Here is a 23499-nt window from a genome sequence, read left to right as displayed (position 1 = left end):
ATATAATTTCAATTAATCAATACTTAAAATTTTTAAACATACTACTCATGTCAGTTTTATAATGCCAACCTATCCAAAAACTACAACATAACACTGTCAAAAACATATTGAACTTTGATGAATTTGATGAATTAGATTTAAGCTATAACGCCACTAGTAAAACAACATAATATAAATGTAATAAATCATTCTTAATCAAGTATTTTATAACTCGCTTAATATGACTGAAAGCAAATCAATTTTGCACGAGCTGTATGTGTTTTCGGAATGGAAACCAGAACCAGAATATTTGGTAAAAATCTATGCGATATGCATGTATATTTATTCTTCTAGTTAAAATGAAATAATAGTTTAATAAGTTTGATAAATTTTTAGCAAAAACCTGATAATTTATTGCCGGAAAATATATCGAGTCTTTGGCGATGGTTTAAATTTTTTGGACCAAAGAAAAGTTTGATTGATAGTGTAACTGCGTAAGTAAAATTAATTTAAAATTTTAAATTACCAATTCAAATATAAAACAATAATAAAACCTTCAGCAAGTATTTTTTTATTTAAGGCATAATGAAAGACAGCAGAAATGGCAAATAGCTTTAGGAGATGAAGGAAAAGTTATTGCAGTTCTCACAGATAGTATATTAGAGATAAGAACTAAGAGGTCAGAATATGCTACAATTGCAGCAAGAACTACAGGTATTAAATTTAAAAAAAATCACATATATTTAAATAAAATGTCTGTTATACATAAGAAATGATTTCATTAAAAATTATTGCAACACAGCTTACAAAAGTATCTGTATTATGGGTAATTTTAACAATATAGTCTTCTTTTTAAAGTTTTGTATCTTGTAGTTTCCCGGGATGCCTATGCACAATGGCGAAAAGTAGTTTGGAGCCCTGACTGTTCATTTTTAGTAGTAGCTTATGGTAATGGAGTAGTCAGTTTCTTTGATCTTACTGCATCAAACCTATTTAATATTCCAGCTGTAAGTATATCATTTTGTTTAATAAAACTTATTTTTGGATAAATTTGAAGGGAAATTTAGTATTCTTAATTAACTTTTATTAATACAGTAACACAGTTATATGTGCATTTGTATAAGTGCTATTAATAGGACCATTATAAATAAATAATATATATTCCAATTTATTTACTACAGTCACTAAAATAACCATCTTGAAAGTTTTATAAAAGTAATTCAAGAACTACCTTTGTTGTCTATCAAATTTTGGTGGTATTTATAACTAAATAATTTACAGGATTGTTCAAGACCAGGTGGTTTGGAATGTACGGATAACACACATGCTGTTTCAGACATAATATTTATGCCACTTAGAGTCAAGGATACAAAATGGTGAGTTGTGATAAGTTTTCTATAGTACACTTTAGTGTAGTATTACTGCTCTATAATAGTGGTGATCATTTGGTGATCATTTACCATATCATGACTCATTTGTCAGTTTGACTACCTATTTTGAATATTTTAAAAAAATAGATTAACTTACAAATTAACTAACTTTAAAGATTGATGTTGATGATGAAATGATAAGTATCAGTAAGGTAATATGAAGTACCTTAAGAGCATTAACTTTAATTTATTTTTAAATTTGCGGCTCCTTTATTGCATCACCATTTCTGGGAATCCCTCTGGCCTGCTCGCCCATTCGACCATAAAGTGTGAGACGAGAAAGTGGGATTTGTATCTGCACAACAGCTCATATAGTATAAAAAAATCAATTAATGACTAGCTATTTATCCCGGATTTGAGCTTCAAGGATTCCCATGATGGAGTTAAGATGTTCACAGACTTAGTGAGCGACCCGTCTCTACTCGCGGTATACGTGTCCGTAGGCGGCGAGAAAGGAGGGGTCGCTCCTGAAGTCAATAGAGGCTTAGTTAGGCAGGAAATCTCGCGACATCGTAGCCTTGTTCAGGGTTGCTCTGTTTTCTTCTGCATAGGCTTAGGAAGACGGCCCAAACACAGTTTCGTTTTTTTTTTGTTTATTTTGATTAGTTATTTATTAGGAATCTCAAAGCCTAATAAGATTTCTTATTAGTATTTTGGACGACTCTTGCTCTTTCTATGCCTTTGACTGTAGAATTTTTAGTCATTCATGTACCGTTTATATGCATAGGAATTGGGAGGTGTTAGTGGTGACATACGACGGCAAACTGCGCGGGTATCTCGTGTCGCAGACAGAGGGCTACAAGCTGCACCACGTGTTCCAGTTCTCGGGTGGCGTGGCGGCGGCGGTGTACTGCGAGCCGCACAACACGCTTTACGTCGCCGGACTGCCGCGTCCCGCGCGCGATGTACGCCATTACGGTTTCAAGTATTACAGAAGATTGAAATATTTCAATATTCTGAGATGCAGCAACTAATTTTATTACAAATCAGAAAACGTAGAATTTTATCTAAACTTTTTCATAATGGAATAAAAAGGAGCCCGAGTCCGCGTCGGGCGCCGGCCTGACCGCGTGGCGCGTGCTCAACGACGAGCCCTTCTACAAGCTGTCCGTGGTGTCCGACGAGCTGGAGGCGCGACTCGCCAACGAGCGCTTCCAGCTTTACTGGCCGCTCGTCTTCAACACAAACTCGGTGAGTCGAACGTATCCCTGGGGCCCCGTCCCGGGCGAATGAGATCTCGGATATTAACGAGTTCCGCTCGGGTGCGGTCGCAGGACTTCATAGTGCGCATGTCGGCGTCGCCCGAGCGCGGCAGGCTGGTGTGCGTGCACTGCTCGGGCGCCATCTCGGTGTGGAGCGCACCGGCGCTGCGTGCGCAGCGGCGCTTCGTGCTTGCGGAGCAGCCGCAGCACGCGCTGGCCAGCCCGCTGCCCGCGCCCGCGCCCGCCTCCGCGCCCGCGCCCGCGCCCGCGCCGCCGCCCACGCGGCCCGCGCACGTGGCGTGGTGGAGCGACGAGGTCAGTGGCAACGCTTCGCTAGAACCTGCACTAAATTCCAGCCTGTCGCACCTAGTGCGACATTCGTACCTTTCGATATTTTTTTTATTGAATAAGAAATAAATGAATAAATACTTTACCGTTAAATATTGCCATAAATAGGATCGTATGATTGAGTTGATAATGCTAGCAACCAGCAGTCACTATGAGCGCTGAGACCTTTCCAAGTCCTAATTATTGTGTTTTATGAATATTTTCAGGAAATAATAGTGTCACGGTTCAATGGCTCTGTGACTGTGTGCGAGCTGCAGGAGTTAAATAACATTCTCGGCAAAAAACCTGAATTCTTCCAAGGAACACCACAGGTTTACTTTTTTAACATAACAATTTTGTTTGCTTTGCAAATGGTAAGTGGTCACTTTCGCCCACAGAAGCTGCCATCGTAAGAATCACCCTTTAAGATGTTATATCTTACGTGCACATTAGAAATGACACCAGTTTTTTGCTTTTTATTGATTTTTTATATTTGTATAGAAAATAAATTCAGTTGTAACTCCCGCACAGATCACATGTGCTCACGATGGTGTTTTTATGGTGTTGGAGTGCGAATCGAACGTCATGCCTGCTAAAAAGTCTCGCAGTGATGAGTCCGTAAGTTATTATGAGGATTTACAGCAAGTCATAAGGTTTCTAATAAAATTGGATTGAGTTATCTTCATAAAATTTTCAAAGATGGAAGTCGTGCCCGCGGATGAGGAAGTCGACGACTCAATGTTGGAAGTGGCGAAGGAGCTACTCAAATCGGTGCTGTACGCTATCACTGACATCGAGACATTCCAGCCCAAGCCTAAGAAGATAACCGTAGTTTCGAGAATTTACCGGCTCCTGGGAGTCAAGAGTACCACACCCATGGAGCTGTTCTCTAGAAAAGTAAGACTCCTCAACGATCTGCTCATATTTGCATAAATCTCGTTAACTTTGGATTCACAGTTGGGTCACGTAAAAACCAAATTACACGATGAATAAGATGGAGATGGAAAAGTTAAATGATAGTTAAATGTATAAGATGAGTTAATGTAATGCCAGTGATATGATGATAGCCAATAATATTGTTGTGTCAGTATCCGAGCGCGCACACGTCGGCCGCTCTAACCGGAGAGTGGCCTACAGTGCGGTAGGTGTTGCAGTCTAACTCTCAGAATCCGATGGCGCGGCAATCTTATACACTCCACAACAACAATTCTGGTGCGGGATCAACGGTTCTAAGTTTGTTTTCTAAAGCAAATGAGTTAACATAACTACATGCTTTGGATTGTAACTGAAAATTCTTTGAGCAAAAAGTCAATAACTTTATTGGGCCGACCTCAGTAAGCATCACAAAACCAACGAGGCAGTATATATTAATTACGATACGTAACTGACAATGGGAGTACATTAATTTTTTTTTTCATTTACTTAATGTTGAAAACTGTCAATTATTACAGATCGAAAGCGGCAACTACACGGAGGCACTATCTCTGGCGGAGACCTTCGACTTGGACAGTGACCTGGTGTACCAGCAACACTGGAGGAAGAATCCTGTCTCCACCGACGCGATACACAACTATTTGGTAACTTACACTAGGAACTAGTTTATATGGTTTAGAAAAGTCTAATTGAATTTTGCTATGTTTCCGGTAGAGTAGAATAGAGTCACCTTATCTGAACACGTAGATTTCGTAAGAACTGACCAAGAGAATTTCCAACATATCCATTTATGATTTTGCTCATATTTACGTTAACACATAAATTACGAGCTGCACTTAATATGCGGGATAATCTGTCCAGTTGGGCCACTGTAACCGTTAAATATTTTGTAGAAAATGTATTTAGGTCACTACAAGTATAAGCAACAGCACCGCAAACATATGATGACAAATTATTATGGAAGTGTTGCTTGAAAAGTGCACTTATATACGCAGAAAGCATATGCTCCTTGCCCTTCGCATACTCCTACGCGATACCAACGTACGGTAGTGTGTGATTGTGTCGCGTAGTGCGGTGTAGTGTGCGGTAGTTCCTTACGGAGGGGTGTTGTGCGTGCAGAGCAAGGTTCGCAAGAAGATCTGGGCGGTACACCAGTGCGTGGACAGGCTGCCGGAGTCGCTACCGGCCGCCAACGAATTGCTGCACTTCGGCCTGCAGCTCACCAACCAGAAAATACTGGAAGGTCTATGTTTGAACTTTTTTAGTTTATTAATTTTATACTGTACCGAAGAGTTTCTGAAAATAAATATGTATCTATTCCTGTAAGGCTTATATTTTTCTGTAAATGATTAATCGTAGTTATTAATAATAACAATTTAATTATATTATTTATACAGCTTTTATCGCTTGCAAACTTATTATTATTATTTATCTATAACGAACTCTTTAGAAGAACTGGCAACATCAAATATAATTGCCTAACGCAGCGACGTGTACCGTGTCCAGAGATAAACAAGGACCTGCCGGAGGAGCGCTGGGTGGGCCCGGCCGGCGTGACGCTGGAGGCGCTGAACGCCTACACCAGCGAGCTGCTGCGCTGCCGACACGTCATGCTGTTCTACAAGGAGCGCCTCGCGCTGTACGAGGTACTACGCCTCTGATATATTAACCGCTCCATATGAATAACATTAAAGCCATTGATATGCGGTGTATGGCCACAATGCGGTGTATCGTAGCCCAGGATTCGCTTGAGTGGATTCCCAATATTTGACTTGAGTTCCAATTCCTACCTTATTAATTACCTTCCCACCCGGTGCCGCAGTCGAAGTCTGTAGAGCCGATACCTTTACACATTCCAAAAAAAATATAGAAAAAATAAAAGCCGAATATCTGCTATGTTTGGCCACTCGTGCAATTTCCACTGCACCTTAAATATTGTTTCCTTGATATGACACTGGGCAACGGCATATCTTAGGGCCGGAATAAAAGTCTTGTAGGACCTGCGACAAAAACGAAATAGAGGACCGAAAATTATTTAACATTGTGCAAAAAAAAAAACATATTCAAACATTGTTTTTATAATTATTATTTCAAAATATTTTTAAAAGTACTGATGTGTATTTTTTAAAGGAACAAAGTAATTTTCCAATCTATAAAATTATATCACATTGTGAAAGACTTTAAAAATGGCATGATTTCACCTTCTTACCAAACAACCTGCGCTCCAAATTGGTGTGGTAAGTTACAGTTCCCAGTCGCAGACCTATATTTATGTTAGTTTTCAGTGTATAAAAGTGTGTCCAAGATTTTCGGAGAGTATAGCTTCTAACCTAACTCTTTGGTTAATAAAGCTAAGTAGAATGATCTTATGTTTTCAAATTTAATAAATTTTAATATAAATAAAAAAACTACTGCCGAAACCCGGGATTGAACCGGGGACCTTTAGATCTTCAGTCTAACGCTCTCCCAACTGAGCTATTTCGGCTTCGAAAGAAGATGCAAAATATGTACATGTATTCAACATAAATATTTATACTTTGAACGTTTTATGAATAATAAGATCGTCTTCAATTTCACATAACCATTGTTTAATAAGGAATATAAATTAAGTGATTCAAAATCTAAATATACTTTATTCAAGTAGGCTTTTACAAGCACTTTTGAATCATCATTTAACAAACTATATTAAATGAAGCTATCACCGGTTCGGAATGTAGATTTGAATTTATGAAACGGCAAATTTAAAAATGGCTGCGGAATTTAATTTTAGAAACGGATACCTTGCCCCAAGAAGGATTTATTGACTTTGCGAAGAATTTGATTTGACATTTGGCAGAGAAAACAAAATACATTTAGTCTTTTTGCCATTTGATTTTGCACCGTTAACAACAACCTTGAAAACTCTTTCATTAAGGTAGGAGGAAATGAATTTCAATGCAGGTCCCTTGATTCCATAATATTTAAGTTTTTCTAGAAGAATATCATGCCTAACGCAATCGAAAGCTTTTGATAAGTCACAAAAAATTCCAATAGCATTTTGTGACTTCTCCCACGCATCATAAATGTGCTCAACAAATGCTATACCCGCATCAGTAGTCGAGCGACCTTTAGTAAAACCGAACTGTTGAGAAGTTAATAGCTTATTCGAGTTAAAGTATAACAACAATTGATTAAGCATGATTTTTTCAAAAATTTTACTTAATACTGGCAAAATAGAGATCGGTCTATAATTATATAAAGAAAAAAATATATAGACCGGGTATATGCTATAAAATTGTCCATAATATTATGTTGAATAAGAATTGTATTTTATTTTAAATGAAGTATACAATTAGTAAGTAATAAAATAACATGTTCTTAATTTTCATAATTGGCTGGTTTTTATTAAGTCTTATTCGTATTTGCCTCCGTTCTACTTGGCCTCGTTATAGCAATGGTTTAAATGGCTAGAACTCAACTAGGTTTCGTAATGTTTGATATTCATTAAAAGTATGCAATATAACGACATTTTATAATCATAAATTTTGTGCAAATACATTGATAATAACTTAATATATTTTTCAAGCATATTATGACGATTTCAGGCTATTCTTCGTTGCGAGAAATCAACATACGTAAAGGACGAATACGATCGACTCAGAAGCAATAGTATAGTGCACAGTGCTATGGAAATTGCCAAAGAAGGACGCATAGAAGCGCTCACTTGTCTATGGCCGTATATAAAGAGTCTAGACATGCAATTGACCGTACTGGACAAGATACCGGAGACCCTCTGTCCGCTGACTTACCAACATCTCCTTCCCACCAACGAACCCCTCGAATGGTTCGAGAAAAAATCTCCCATAAAGATTAAGCCGTTCGAACACGAAAACGACTGGTGCAGGAACGAGATATTCAGGTCAGAGCTAACGACTTCGCAGAATCCGTCTCGGCTTCCGCCGCCATCGACCCCACCTCACGGGAGTGACTTTCGTTCTCGGTACGGCTCGCGCGCAGACCGATCTGGAGCTCCAACTGGTCGTCGGACAAGACGCCGGAGGGCGCGGCGGCGGGCGCGGCGGCGGGCGCGGAGGCGGGCGCGGGGGCGGGCGCGGAGGCGGGCGCGGCGGCGGGCGCGCTGACGCAGTGGTACGAGCGGCGCGCGCGCGCCATCGAGCGGCGCAGTGGGCTGGCGTCGCACGCGCTGCGCCTGCTGGCGGCGGCGCAGGCGGGCGCCGTGCCGGGCCTGGAGCGCGCGCTGTTCCTGCTGCGCACGCTGGACACGCTGCTGTACGACCTCAACGTCGAGGGCGTCTCGCTGGACGACCTCGAGAACATGCCCAATCTCGAGATCTGCAAGCTGCTCATGAAGATGGTCGTTTTTATTTTCTAATTAGACCTTGGCGGTTGTGCTCTACGTCTATTTAAATATTCGTCCATTTATATTTGTTTACGTTATTGTTTCGCTTTCAGTCGACACGTGAGACTTTTATCGCGGACTTGAAGCAGTTCCTGGTACCCTTCCTGAAGCGATACCAGGATCTGACTAGATTTCCGGGCGCTTGTCTGTCGGGTCTCATCGAATTTCTCGAGGATATCAGTAAAGAGGATCTCTCCTATATATTACTAGTAATTACTGTTCGAATATTATACATATCAAACCTTTAAACATAAAAAAAATGTTTAGTTATTTAAATAATATACAATTAAAGAAAACCTATAATTGCAATTATTAAAAAAAAAAGCTTATTAGTATTATTGAATATATCTAGCATCAAAGTACTTAGTATATAGAGAGTGAAGGCGGGGAGACGCGGGCGTGCTGTTATATAAGAGAGCTAATGTTGCTACCCCAACATACGAGTCAAGGTACACATTGCCCTCAAGGCACATTTAAATGTTTCGCATAAAAAGCGCCAGCTTAATCGCGGCTGAGCAATAGAAATCGAGTTAACAATTTTATTTTCGTTTCGTTCGTAGGTGCTACAATCTCATAAAGAATTCGAGCTGGACGTCAAGGTGCATCTGGAGCTCGTGGAGCGCTGCCTGTTCGCGCACACCGGCACCGAGCAGCTGGACATGGCGTGCGACCTGCTGGCCACCATCCTCAAGGAGACGTCAGTGTCCGACACTGAGACTCCCCCCCCCCCGCGCGCGGCCGGCCACTGTACGCGCCCGTGTCCACAGGGACGGCAGCATCGCGCCCACGGCGCTGGTGCGGCGCTGCGCGGAGCTGGAGCGGCTGGTGGCGGGCAGCGGGCGGCTGGCGTGGCGCGGCGTGCGCGTGCCGCCGTGCGCGCTGCGCGGCCTCAACCGCGACGAGCAGCACGCGCGCCAGCTGCTCACGCGCGTGGCGCGCGGCCTGGCCGCCGGGTGAGCGCCTCGTGTCCCTTGACAATGAACAGAGATGAAAATTATATCAGATTTAATTCGTATTGCTAACCTAAGTGAAGCTTTCCTCCTGCGATGTAAATTCCACCTTTACTTAAAAATATTTACATGTATTTGTAGCGAGGAAAAACCGACGCAACAGGACTGGGAAAATCTTCTCAAGGACATGCTGGAGCTTCAAAATACCCTTTTCGATTGCGTCACGACGGAACAGTGCTACGAGGTACGGTAAATCGATTCATTCGACTGACATACTTCTCATATTTATGATGATGACCTGCGAGGTCAATTCGTAATAAATCTGAACGAGAAAAAAGTGAGTACATTGTATCAGGAGTCGTCCACAGATCTACGCGTCTTCTCTCCTGACGTCGGGCGACGCTACTAGCATCCGACTGTCGGCCGCCGTGCTCACCGTGTCGCCGACGGCGCTCCCCGCGCAGGCCCAGGCCGTTCAGCCCCCACAGGCGGGTCAGCCCGCACAGGCCGGTCAGCCCGCACAGCCCGCTCAATACAGGATAGATTACAAGCGTAGCGTCGAATTGGTTTTGAACGCAGCCAAGGAGTACTTCAACTCCGCTTCGTCTCTCACTGATCCGGCCTTGGAGATAGCCAGGTGAGTTCAGCCTTGCAAGCGTTCTAGTCTTTTCGTTTGGAAGGTCGCACACAGGTAGGCAGAAGTAGTACTCGTACGAGTTAAATATTTGTATCGTCATATACATACATACGTACCGACTAAAGCGCCTTTACTAGGTCCACGCGATTCTGTTAAGCGTAGCCAACTATGCTGAGCCTTAGATTTATGTGTTTGAGCTGAACCTGACGTGACGTGACAACTGCCGCGAGAGAACAGTCGCTCGGCTCGCAGCGGGGACGCGCCTCTAACATCGACAACTACATTTTCAGATGCTGCCTGCTTTTGATCGAAGATGGAAATAAGGAAATAGAACAGGAATTAGATCTTATATCCGCTCTTCCCATTTTGAGCGCCTTCAATTTGACCATACTGCCCATTCAAGGTATTGTTAGAAAAAAAATCTTGCAGATACGAAAACCCAAAATCTAAAATTTTATTCCAGTTTGCTGTTTTAAGCTTTGTGTATCCAAATGTTAAGCGTCATACTTACGCTACGCTTGTTGGTTAGATATACCTCAGACCTGAGAAGAACAGGCGAAAAAAACTCAATGTAATTGTAGTTTTTTTCTCGTCGCTGACGTCAGTCACAATAAAATAACTGACATTAGATTTTACTCGATATGCTTAAAGGTAAAATCATTCCATTTTCAAAATTTCTTACGTAAAAAGTAGCCCTAAATTTTTATAAAAGTTTTCTGGAATCACACGAAAGATTTGTCTATTAATCCTGTATAATCGAGCATGTTGGAGATACGATGTTATAGTATATTATTTTAGTTAGATTACTTCAGAGAGTAACGCCTCTACTTTTAGAAATACATCAGTTTACATGATTACATTTATAATTTAACCGACGTCGTCGTTCCAGTTCGCCTGTGCGAAGATAGGATGAAACTAATAGAAGACTGCCTAGCATCCGATCGGAACGCGTATCTAGCGAGCCACAAGCTGCTCAAACTGGCGAAGCTGCTCAGGATCGCCGGAGACGACGAGCAGAACAGGTAAACGGTTCGATGGAAAATAGGCCACTCGAAGGCGAATGATACCGCAAAACGCGCAACCGAGAGCGATAATCGAACGTATTGCGACAAAGGGAGGGCACGGTGCTGATGGCGGTGTGCGCGCGGGCGCTGGGCGCGGGCGCGGCGGGCGGCGGCGCGGCGGGCGCGGCGGCGCGGCGGCTGGCGGCGCTGCGCCACGCGCCCGCCGCGCCGCTGCTGGCGCGCACGGCGCAGCACGCGCACGCGCACGCCGACACGCCCGAGCGCAGCCGCCTGCTGGCCGCGGCGCTGGCGCACGCGCCGCGTTCCGAGCTGCACGACATGATCCACGCGAGGTCGGTGTTTCCTTTGCCTCCATTTTTCTGCCTCGATAGATTTTGTCCTATATGGACTCCTGTTCCGTTCAGATCGTACTCGTTCGTCGCTCTGCGACACTTAGCGAATGTATCGTTTTCAGACTGAATCTGCAGTTGGAGAGCTTGCAACAGATGGGCGCGGCATTGAGAGATAACCATCGTCTAGATGCGCGCTGGTCGTCCACTGAAGATGAGTTCGCGGATGCTATCACTACGGTACAGAATACCTCGCAGCATAATATAATTTAACGTAAAGATACAACCGGCTCGATCAATCTACTGCTAGGAATTGCTAAGCAATAGTACTTTTAATCTTTTTATCAATCTTGTTCATGCTGTATTCATGTACAATTAAATTTATGTTCCTTCCCTTATAAAAATCAACGTAAACTGACTTCAAAATCTTTTACCACAATCGGAAACGAGCTAATTTACTATTTTTACTATACAGCCGTCGTTGAAAGAATTTTTGAAAAAAAATATCTGTTAAAATAAACTTCTGGTTCACTTTGGTATAAATACAATTTTTCATTGTTAACAATTCAACTTTACTAGGGAGTCGCTCAACAACAGATGCTGGAATGACAATACTTAGACATACATATATACGATGCATGGGATTTATCCAAAGCATTTGATGGTGCAGAGCACGAAACGCTTAAGTACAAGCTAAAACATTAGGGTGTTAATTGTAAAGTGCTTGATCTCTTTACTTCATACTTGAATCAAATAATTGACCTATTGAGGTGTCTTCTAATGGAATAAAACCTTCTGAAAAAATAATGCAAGTAAAAAAATGCATTACAGACATATTTGTAAGAACATGTACGAAATCAATATTTCAAGTTAACTTTAAACAATAATGAAATGTAACCAGCACTACAGTATTTCTAGGTATCAATTTAGACTCAAAACTTGAGTGGAATCCTCAATTATCATCCCTGATAGGGTCCGGTTAGAAAAGTTAGACAACTAACTGCTGTTGATACTGCTCGATTAGTGTACTTTGGTTACTTCCATAGTATTATGTCTTACGGCATTTTTTTTGGGGTAACGCTACAGATATTTAAACTGTTTTCATATTACAAAAAAGGGCTGTTCTGAACTGTGTAACATGACGATTCAAACGTGTTTTTATGAATAAAGAATATTTTGATTGATTGATTAAGAATACCCCAATAGGAGTCTCTAGCTTAAAGATAAGGAATAGCTCGAACGGCTCGTTTTTGGAGAATGATTTCTAATGTTACACCAAATATGTATTGATGCATCTGATAACTGATTGTGTTTCTTTTTTGCGTATGTAGCCAGTCATAGAAAAGAAAGATTTAGTATCGTCGACACTGACGGAGAAACAAGTCCCGCTAATCAACTTCCTGTTAGACACGGTCCAGAATAAGTTCAGTTCAAGGTGAGTTTACAGAATAATTAGAAAAATTAATGAAATGTCAATATTACTCAAAACTTCTAGTATTGTCAATATAGATATAAAATTATTAATCTTCCTATAAAAGGCTAGCTGAATAATTTAACATCCAATAGTGTAACAAATATGTATTTATGGAAATGTCCCATAGACAACCGTATCTGTATTGCAAAATGCCAATGAAAATTATTATGATGACCTCCGTGGTCTAGTAATGTGTACACCGGTTTTCATGCGTGCGCCACTCCGAGGCCCCGGGTTCGATTCCCGGCCAAGTCGATGTTGAAAAAGTTCATTAGTTCTCTATGTTGTCTTGGGTCTGGGTGTTTGTGGTGGTTATAAATAGTATAAAACTAAGTCACTTTCTGCCTCTGCCTGTATCTTCGCTTACCTTTTCTAAACCTTTAGTTTTCACTAATAAAAAGAGCGACAAACGAGCAAGGAGTTTATATATCGTTTGCATAAAATGGCTAATCTATGACGGTGTCTTATCCAAAAAATTGTTTCCGTACGCTAACGTGACTAACGTAGCCTTATGAAAAAAATCGAAGCAATGCGTTAGAAAAATGTAGTTCTTATAAGGCCTACAGAAAAATATTTGATAGTATGCATCTATCTTCTGAGGTACACACATAATAATTATTCTTATTCCTTATTCAGATAAATATGTTAGATACCTTGCGCTATTAAATTAGATTAAAATTATCATGTACACTTTATCATTCGAATAAATACTTTAGACGAAATCACCGAATACAAATTACATGCGACCCAGAAAAAAAAAACATTGCTAAACGGGTGTTCGTATTACTGGCGGTAACAATGAAATGTTGATCTTGTCAGTTTTAATTACCAAAAGTTTAACCGATACGCAATGATAAAGTTTGATTCATGTTTCGCAACAAAATAACCACTTAAACACATTTTTCTATTAAGTATTTACATATATGTCACTCTTGTCAATATGTTTTCGCTAAGCGTAATTTTTATTTGCTATATTAATACATTGCACCAATTCAGTCGTTCTATTTATTGAAGACATTAAATCAAAACGATTGGGAAATTGTTACATCATTAAACACATGTTTTAAAACGATAAATTAGTAAACGATTCATGTGAGTGAATTTATTTTTCTGGATTTAAAAATAGCAGTGGCAAACCCGTTTCGTCGGATGCGACAGAGCGCACCGTCCACTGCCAGGAGTTCTATCGCTCGCTGTACCCGGAACACGACGTGTCCAGCAACTACTACTGCTACGATCGATTCGCCGTTCCGGACGACCTCGACGGGGAAGCCAGCATCGGCCAGTCGGTGCTCAAGTGGTTCTACATACAGAACAGCCTAGAGGAGGGGGCGATGGGCGAGCTCGAGACCGATGGTGAGCACCTTCGTCGGTCGCGCTTCGACTAGCGTTCGGCTCGGATAACACGACGGCCTGCCCGCGCAGTGACGCAGAAGTGCGCGGAGGAGCTGCTGTACAGGGACACGGCGCTGAGCGTGGCGGCGGCGCTGCGCGTGCCCGGCGGGCTGCGCGCGCCGCCCGCCCGCGCCGCCGCCTGCGCCGCGCTCTACGCCGCGCTCGTGGCCGCCAACGCGCCCGCGCTGCGCGACCACGCCTACCTCGCCGCGCCCCCGCAGGTGCCCGCTTTCCACAACAGCTCGTATTACGACCGCTTAGACGGCGCTAGAGCGGTGCAGACCGATACATTTTATTTTTGGGTCCATAATAATAATCCACTCTCTCATTAATGACTTTCATTCGTTGGATTTGTCACCCAATGAGTTGTGAGTGTTTTGTTCCCTAGGAGGTCGACTCGTAGAACATACTCTAAACCCACCTGCTAAAGGGGCTCACATAAATAAGCCTTGTCAAATTTGCAATGTGTTGTATGGATAATTTATCTACTTGAATTAATTACACAACTTTATATTTCTTTGACAAAATATTTCGTCATATTTGTCTTTTCAAAAGTCATAGTTGTGAAATATTTAAAATAATTATTAAAATTATAGCTGGCTCATATAACTTTGAAAAAAAAAAATGCATCAAAAGAACAAATGGAGATCATTCGGCAATGCATCGATAAGCTGAGCGGCATGGGAGAGGTGGAGAGGATCCGGGCACTGGGGCTCTCCGTCAATGGACTGCTGTTCAATACGGACAAGGACTACCGGCGAGAGGTCATCTATCACCTTGCCAAGTATGTTAAAATGTTTAACTCACAATACCGCCTCAATCGACTGGGGACACTGAATGAACATTATTTTTTTTCTTTTATAAAATAGCTAGGTGGTCTTGCGAATGGACCACCTGATGGTAAGTGGTTACCATTGCGCTACTTTGACTGAGTTACTAAACTAAACTTGGGAATATTCTGTCCTAGTGCCTATATAAGGTATAACACCTTTAAACAACTATAAAATTTTCGTCTCTTCGATTGTTTTTTTTTTTTGTAAGTAAAAATAATGTTGTTGAAAAACTATAAAACAGAATTGCCGAAACCCGGGATTGAACCGGGGACCTTTAGATCTTCAGTCTAACGCTCTCCCAACTGAGCTATTTCGGCTACAATTTATACGTTGAAATTAATCATCAGATGTATTGTGTGTTGATATACATGTCATAATAGCAGACCCTGACACGCGTTGCTGTTACGTTGGCTACGTTACGTTGAATAATAATAATTTGTACACATTAAATATTATATACAGTGTGTACAAATTATTTCAAAATATTCATAGCGGAAACCGTATATATACGTTACTTATTCGCTCATAGTTTTTATAAATTTACAATTTTACTGCAACTTTCTGCGCATGCATTACTGTAAATCAAATAAAAGCTAGTATTTTTTTAAATGTGCACAATGATGACTTTTGCTATGCGTCTATATATAGAATTAGATATATACAATAAACGGAGCACCATTGTGTTATGATTAAAATATAAATAATAAATAAATAAATATTCCTAATATTATCGTGTATAGAATTTATAAAAAGACATGAACAAAACTGCATCCGCACATAGTTCATCTCATGATAAGCAAAGATAACCTCGCTAAAAGTGGCTTTGTTTTAGAGATAAGCGTGACACTTGCAGTTTTCGTCACTCAAATACAATATCTTACACGAATTGCATTTTACAATCCTCTTCTCCATGTAACCATCGGGCTATTATAAAAATCATAAATTTTTAGTTTCATTTATTTATTTATTTATTTAACCAATTGTACACATAAGAATACACAAACAATACTTAATTCTACTTAGAATTGCTTTTAATTTACTTATTTAAAAAGGTACTACGTACATATTATATGATCATAAAAATTGACTTTTTCAAACTCACTGATATGGACTGTACTCACAAATTGTAACATGTAAACTAAATATATATAAATATGTAATATACTATGAAAATTATACATGTGCAAAGGCTGACTTATCCGAAAAAGGTATGCAATCAAAACATTTGTATAAAATAAATAAATACATATACTATACTTACATAATAATTTTTCTTGTTATGGGTTTATTTCTATTTTTGTTTTTTTTTAGTTTATTTTTTCGATTGAAATATATATAAAGTCGTATAAGAAGTTTTTATGTTAATGACAAAACAAATGAAAATAATGTAAGAATATATATTTTAAAGACATAAAAACGAAAAAAAGAGTATATTTCTGCCGAAACCCGGGATTGAACCGGGGACCTTTAGATCTTCAGTCTAACGCTCTCCCAACTGAGCTATTTCGGCGATATTGATGTATTCGAATTATATGATCATGTTAATAGTACCAAATTCGGTCATGATTATACAAAACAAAAGGTTTTTCTAAAGTCTTTTAGGAGAAAAATAAGGTACTATTTATTATATTAGGTCCTTACATATGAAATTGTCGTTTTTTTGTACTGACCACTTTGATCTGAAATATCTCCTCTTTGAATAAGAATTCCAAATTTAAATTTATAAATTTATTTAGCTGGTACATTTGAGTTTTGAAAACCGTCTTTGGCGTCGCTTATTACTGCACAATGGAACAATAAAAACATAAAATATCGGTATATTTACGAGTACGAGTGGCACATTGGCGATGTAAGGAAAGTCGATATTTACAGTGCCAGTTTATAAGGACGGTGGTGACCACTTACCATCTGTCATTATCCAGTTTTCAAATTTCTTCTGTACTACGATTTAATATAAACTTTCTTGGGGTCCTGAGACATTCTACCGCTACGATATACAGTACATTCGAACCCGCGAACAGGTCGGTGGGCGCCGAGCAGGTGCGGCTGTCGTGCGCGCTGGCCGACAAGTACCAGCTGGACGCGCTGGACGTGTGGCTGCACGCCGCCTGCGCCGCGCCCGCGCGCGCCGCCGCCTGCCCCGCGCCGCGCGCGCCGCTCGCGCCGCAGCGGTAACCCGCCGAGCCAGCCCACGGGCTCGCCTCTCCGTGATCTGTCAAATGCCTCATTTTCAAATCGCTAGGCGTTCCTAGATTTGGTAGCGATCGAGTTGCTCGCCGCCTCGTTAGTCTATTGGATTGATATAAGGACACGGATCACGAGATTCTGGGTTCGAAACCCTAGTCAAGCCGTTAGAAGTTTTTGGGCTTTTCTGTTGAAAAATTTTCAGTAGTTTACACTTCCGTGTCTCGGAAAGCACGTAGAGCCGTTGGTCCTGCGCTTGAAGTTTTCCGGTCGAGTCGAATTTGCCGTCGCATCGGATTATGAGAGTGACGGAATAGAGGGTGTACCTGTGTTTGCGGACGCACGACACTATAATAATAATATAATATGTCCGCAAAAAAAATATGTGTTACGTAATTGGTTGGATTGAGGCTCGTTTGTAATAAATATAAATGGTATTCGTCTGTACTCTTAATGAAATAAATTCTTCGTCCTTCAGGATTCGAGAAAAGTTATGGCCAGTGATCGAAGGCAACGACTACGTCGCCCTGCTCAATTTTTTCACGGTACTGAAGAACATGGAAGACAAGACGCTAATGTACGGCCTCACCGCCGTCGAACATATCAAACTCTTGAAGAAGGCAAAGGCTGCTTCGCCGGGTATACCATTAATCGAATTGAATAGATCCTTTTTTAAAAAAAAATACGATTATAAAAAAAAGGACTAAACTCTCGGAAGAATGAATAAGATTTTTTTCTTATTGCCTTTGATATCCTTTAATATTTTTATGTATATGAAACGGAAACAATGATATATAGCCTATTCCAATGGAAGTAGGAAAGAGGTGAACAAACCTTAGATTTACGTACGTCATCAACGTCATGCGATTTGCTAATAACTCAGCTATATTGTGCACTAAGGGTTTATGGTTAACATATCTTTACTAATAATACGAAACTTATTACACTTAATCACTTATTTCCGCTTTAATTTTACTCCCAAAATTCCGATAACAGTTTCATCGACGTTCAAAACGACATTTTTTCTTAAATCCACAGTGAATTAATCAAACTCTCGACCAATGATATCAATTTGCTGTCAAATGTTCTTTATTTGGCTTTTCTCATCTTATGATTGGAATATAGTATATATATGTTTATATATAATTGTTTTAAGTAACACAAGTTTATTATAATTACGATTCCAATTCCATGTCAAATGATCAACCCGCGTATTAAATCCAGGGCAGATCAATTACATTTAACAGAACAACATTATGATAAATATGTTGTAAAGTTTATATATGTATAGTTATGGCAAACGAATATGCTTAGTTTAATTAAGAATAACATTTGATTATTCGCTTTATGATATCTTACAGACTTAGACTACAAGTTGCTGCTCGATCAGCCCTCAGCGGATCAGTTCACGGAGCATATTCTGAGCATTACAAAGCCAGAAAACGTCGGTCTGCTGATGAAGTTCCTGCGCACCCTGCCGCCGGCCTGTAAACTCCCGCTGCCCGTAAACTCGCTCTTCACGATGTGGCTCACCAAGTACTTCTTCAGCGTACGTAGTGATTATTAACAGAAATGAATTAACCTTAAGAATCTACGTGAAAAATCTAATTTTGAGTGCAAGTTATTTGTTTTCGGACTCGTGTGAAACGAAAAGTGTAACTGGTGCTAGTGATACTTCCAGGTTGGAGCTTCGGGCGCCAGCAAGAAGTGGATGCAGCAGTGGCGGCAGTGCGCCAGCTACTTCACCAAGCTGCCCAAGGACGAGCTGCTGCAGTTCGTGGCGGCCACGTGCTTCTCGAGCGACGCGCTGCTGCGGTGAGCGCTCCTCTGCTGTCGCACATGTGTAGCCGAAACGATACCATGCCATACCATACCATGCCGAAGCCCGTGGCTCAGTTGAACGTTTAGTTACTTCATTTGTGTTTATAATTGCCTGCACGTACTTGATGACGAGCCTATCTGTATCCCGATCATACATCGACACGCACTGGAGTAGCGTCTTGGAATAATCTTTTCCATCCGATCCTCGTCCTTTACCTCGCAGGTATCCTCTTACCTTTCTTAGGAGGTGCTGCTTTAAAATACAAAAGTTGTCTTCGGGGGGTCGATTTCTATAATTTTTTCCTAGAAAGTTCGCAGAGAAATGTAGATAAATAATACTACCGGAGAAGTGATTTTTAATTAGATGGAGTTTAGAATGTCTGTTTGACCGCAGAGTGCCGGCGGGGACGCGTAACCTCATGATAATGCAAGCGGTCGACTACTGCCAGCAGGAACAAGAGAATGATTTCAAGTTCAACAAGAAGTGAGTCTATATCTTATACGTTTATATAATTGTTCTATACGTGTGTTTGTGACTGACGGCCGTTTAGTGACGGTTCTAACGGCGACTGAGGAGGCGGATCGATTTTGTTTTGTTGATTTGAGATCTTCTAAATAGGGTCGATTGTTCTATTTTTTATATAATGCATATCCTTATTCAAAATTTTATGATAAATATTGCCTCTACGGATGTCATAAAATAATAATTCCAGGAGAACGATCACGAGTCTCCTACTATACGGTTGAAAAGGATGACATTTTAGAATGACAGAATACATAAAAGGTCGTCCTGAAGAACATTACACGACGGTTCGAGGTCAAGAAGAAATATTAACTGCCAAGTTAACATTTATAAATGAAGATGGCGTTTCCTTTTTGCATCACGTTATAGTTACTCACCCTTCAATTAATTTTGAATCGCTGTGTTTCGGTAGTTGGGAGGATACTGCAGGCAGGCCTTAATTAGTAGTATTGAGTACAACCCGTTAACATATCTACATATATCACTACCCGTGACTTCCCCAGCGAGCATTCGTGGGCGCAGGTGGGCCAGGAGCTCAGCCGCTGGGCGCGGTTCCTGGAGAACTACCACTCCGACAGCGTGCAGGCCATCGTCGCCGCCAGCGAACTGCCGCGGGACCAAGTCTGGCCGTGAGTTATTTACCACCGACGGCGACCGGAGCTCTTCTGGCTATCTGCTATACTTTAGCTTATTATTTGCGCCGGCACTAACGATTGATGGTATTTTGTCTTCTTTACCAACACGATACTATTCGTCTGTTCGGTTAGACCAATAGAGACGTGGGCGACACACCTTCGGACGCGCCTATAGAAAGTTCTACCACGTGGTAAAATATATAGTTGCAAATACAACATCGTCATTGTTCTTCTGTTTCGGCGATAGCTTTTTATCAAGTCACGTTCTTTGTTAATTTATTATCGTTCGTTCGTTAAAAAGAGTTCGTTCAAAAAAAAATCGTGAAATAAAGTTTTTAATTAAATGTTGATATTTTAGGGGGATATTTATTTAACGCGTTCGGCTACCGGTTCTTCCAGCGACCTAGAAAAGAGCCACGGCGACACGGAGGAGGTGGTCGACGCACTGGCGCGGCTCGTGCTGCACGGCGGGCTGCGCCCGGCACACCTGAGCTCGCTGCTGCAGCTGCTGCGCGTGCCGGCCGAGACGGCGGACGTGTTCCAGCGGCTGCTGCGCTCCTGCGAACACAGCCTAGAGTGAGTGGCCCAGCGTCACGCGCGCCGTCGTCGCCGGCGCGGCGGCGGCGTGACGCTCCGGTGTGCGCAGCGACACGGCGGCGCTGGCGGCGCGCGTGGGGCAGTACCACCGCGCGGGCGCGGCGCTGGGCGAGCGCGTGCTGCAGGCGGCGGCGCAGCAGGCGGCGCGCGTGGGGCTGCCGCCGCAGCAGCAGCTGGGCCTGCTGTCGCTGGGCCGGCGCGCGCAGCCCGCCGCCGACCTGCGCCAGGTGGCGCTGTCCACGCTGCAGCTGTTCCGCGCCGAGTGGCCCGACCGCGCCTGCGCGCGCCTCGACGGTCAGCGCCTCGCTTACATTACACGCCCTGCGCTCCGACTGCTCATACACTCGTGTTTCTTTTTTTAAAGTCGCCGACTCTAGTCGACTATTATTCATTTCATAGACCCATTAGACTCGAAGGAGTTGATCCGATCGCCACGTTAAAAATTAAATTTTATATATCTCGAATTAACCGTATACTAAGCGAGCTTACATAAAAACTCAGTTAAGACGGTGTGACCGCAAAGTAAAGCAACAAAAAAGTACGTTTTAGATTATTACTTACTAAACAAGTTATTCAACGATTAACTATATTTAACTTTATAGAGGAGAGCTTGTTGACGCCGGAAGGGCGACAGGAAGCCTACAACGAATTAGTAAATTCGTGCGACAGCTGGCAGCGCAAGAAGGCGCTCGTCGACGTGCTCGCGTGCTGGCCGCCCACACACAGGTTTCTATTATCGATAGAGGCGGGAGATGTGAGAGTGAGACAGCAATGTCCGTTCATCCATTGGCAATGGCTTCACAAAGATGTGTCCTACGTATTGAAACAAAAACATTCATAAATTCTTAAGCTTTTATATTACTGGTTATTAGTCTACGTACTCTTCATTGGGTGCGCCACTGGCTCATGAACTACAATTAAATATAGTTTAGGAGTCAGATTCACATAATATACTTGTGCCGATATCATTATGTTGCAATTCAAAATGATCTTTTTTTTTTTATTTTATGTATTTGTATGAGTTTGCGACGACCAATATACAATATTTTAAAGTAGCTAACACTATATCTGTACTGAACACAAGCTATCTCGTTCATCTAGAAGCTTATACGGCTACAAGTAATGTGGTCCCATGGAATATTTATATTGAGAAATTCTCACTAGTAGCCTGAAGTTAGATAATTGGTGGTGATCACCATTCACAATTAGTTCTAATTGCCAATCTATAACACTCAAACGGATACATATTTATTTTTGACTCTACGGAGGTTCCGTGAAAGTCAAATACATTGTTTCCTAGCGACGGCCGCAGCCTGCACTGTGACTACTTGTATAGACTACTGTCGCAGAGCGCTGATGTGAAGGAGAGCTTGGTGCTTATTAAACTGTTGCTGACACGACCCGTGCTTGAAGATGAGGTATGTGAACAGAACCTCTTAGATTTAGCTTATATTTTAAATGAATTTATTTGTTTACTAGTTGTCGTCCGCAGTTTCGCTCGTTTTAGAGGTTTGTATAGTATGAGTTAGGCATAGAAAAGTAGCCTACGCCCTTAGGGTTCAAGCTTGCTTCATACCAAATTTCGTCAAAATCAGTTTCGCGTTTAGCCGTGAAAGAGCAACTGACAGACAGATAAACAGACACAGAGTTACTTTCGAATTTCTATTATTAGTATAGATATATATATTTTGTTGGAATAAAAGTATAGGCTTTTTAGATTAGGTTGCATAAACAAGGTGAGTGAGTAAGTGGGCATAAACAAATGGTGACTGGGAATATTATCTTTCTTATATCTCTAATATATCATTATTGTATCATATCAGTCACTATGTATTAAACTTTTTGCAATAAATGAAGGTAAATCATCATATTCTTCTTAATATATTTTTTCAAAATGATTATGACTAATATAATGACTAACAGAAAAGTATACTTTATACTTTGCTTATTTTACAGGAAATCAAGTGGCTGACTGAAAACGCAGGAAGTAATTCACTCATTAATACCATTTGGGTGATATTGCTTAGCAAAAGTGAAATATCTGAAGACCTTTTACGCAATTTAGTCTTAGAGCACAAGGCAAGTATGGATAATGTATTACAATGTAATTAGTTTTAAGGGTTGACGTCACGAGAAACAAGCTATAGATCGAATGTAATCCTGCGACATTAAAGCTACGTCTAGATTTTGCAGAAACCTTTTTTTCTAAGTAAATTGAACATATATACAAAGACCATATAACTGCAAATGAATTATAACAAGATATGTCGACGTATTTCGGTGTATTACAATTTGAAAACGTATCAACAATGATTTAAGCTATAAGTTGATTTTTTTGTATCATTACATTCATGAGTTGACATATTATATATTTTATGACTTTATATTTTGTTCGGATAACCTTACAACTAAATATGTTTAAGTGTATTTAATCATAAAACTAAATTTTGTAAATTTCTCGTTTTAGGATTCAATCCAAAAAGAAGAAATTGAAGAAGATTTAATTAAAGAGATATTAGACCAAGGAATGTTTATTAAATTGGTATCTACTCCATTGTACTCATCTATTATTAACTATATTATGAACGCTGATTCCTCTGGTGTGGATACTTCAAACACTTACACTATCCAGTGGGCGACCGCGGAACTTATGAAGGCAAATTATTTAGCTGAGGCAGGAAATCTGCAACTCTTATCTGCTGGTGTGCCCTCTGTGCTGCGCGGGTTCTCCCAGGCGGTGCTCTATTACAACAACACGCCTCAACAATAAAAAATATATAAAGGTGTCAAGTGTATTATACCGATAAAATATGGAAATTAATTTAT

General features: G+C 41.1%; 1 protein-coding gene and 3 non-coding genes across 4 annotated transcripts; 1 reads left to right on the top strand and 3 right to left on the bottom strand.

The window, feature by feature from the left end:
* Nucleotides 1-73: 73 nt before the first annotated feature.
* On the top strand, nt 74-23499 carry LOC113398178 (NBAS subunit of NRZ tethering complex-like). The gene is made up of 41 exons (XM_064217139.1): nt 74-292; nt 376-473; nt 560-693; nt 853-986; nt 1261-1355; nt 2137-2314; nt 2445-2600; nt 2684-2926; nt 3166-3270; nt 3470-3556; nt 3638-3835; nt 4390-4515; nt 4991-5114; nt 5378-5517; nt 7456-7769; nt 7868-8225; nt 8324-8479; nt 8831-8967; nt 9038-9223; nt 9362-9464; nt 9589-9857; nt 10148-10260; nt 10747-10879; nt 10972-11214; nt 11337-11451; nt 12543-12646; nt 13812-14041; nt 14111-14301; nt 14677-14864; nt 16935-17084; nt 17576-17736; nt 18459-18646; nt 18779-18912; nt 19313-19402; nt 19945-20070; nt 20476-20652; nt 20723-20967; nt 21276-21399; nt 21974-22091; nt 22630-22752; nt 23141-23499. Exons 1-41 carry the CDS (start codon nt 221-223, stop codon nt 23441-23443), a joined length of 6669 nt encoding a protein of 2222 aa, XP_064073209.1. The 5' UTR covers nt 74-220; the 3' UTR covers nt 23444-23499.
* Trnaf-gaa (transfer RNA phenylalanine (anticodon GAA)) lies at nt 6284-6356 on the bottom strand. Its single transcript has one exon. It is a non-coding gene; the product is annotated as a tRNA-Phe (tRNA).
* On the bottom strand, nt 15158-15230 carry Trnaf-gaa (transfer RNA phenylalanine (anticodon GAA)). Its single transcript has one exon. It is a non-coding gene; the product is annotated as a tRNA-Phe (tRNA).
* On the bottom strand, nt 16351-16423 carry Trnaf-gaa (transfer RNA phenylalanine (anticodon GAA)). Its single transcript has one exon. It is a non-coding gene; the product is annotated as a tRNA-Phe (tRNA).

The sequence above is a fragment of the Vanessa tameamea genome, chromosome 2 (genome assembly GCF_037043105.1).
Source record: "Vanessa tameamea isolate UH-Manoa-2023 chromosome 2, ilVanTame1 primary haplotype, whole genome shotgun sequence".
NCBI classification, from domain to species: domain Eukaryota; kingdom Metazoa; phylum Arthropoda; class Insecta; order Lepidoptera; family Nymphalidae; genus Vanessa; species Vanessa tameamea.
This window is presented reverse-complemented; position numbering and strand designations above follow the sequence as displayed.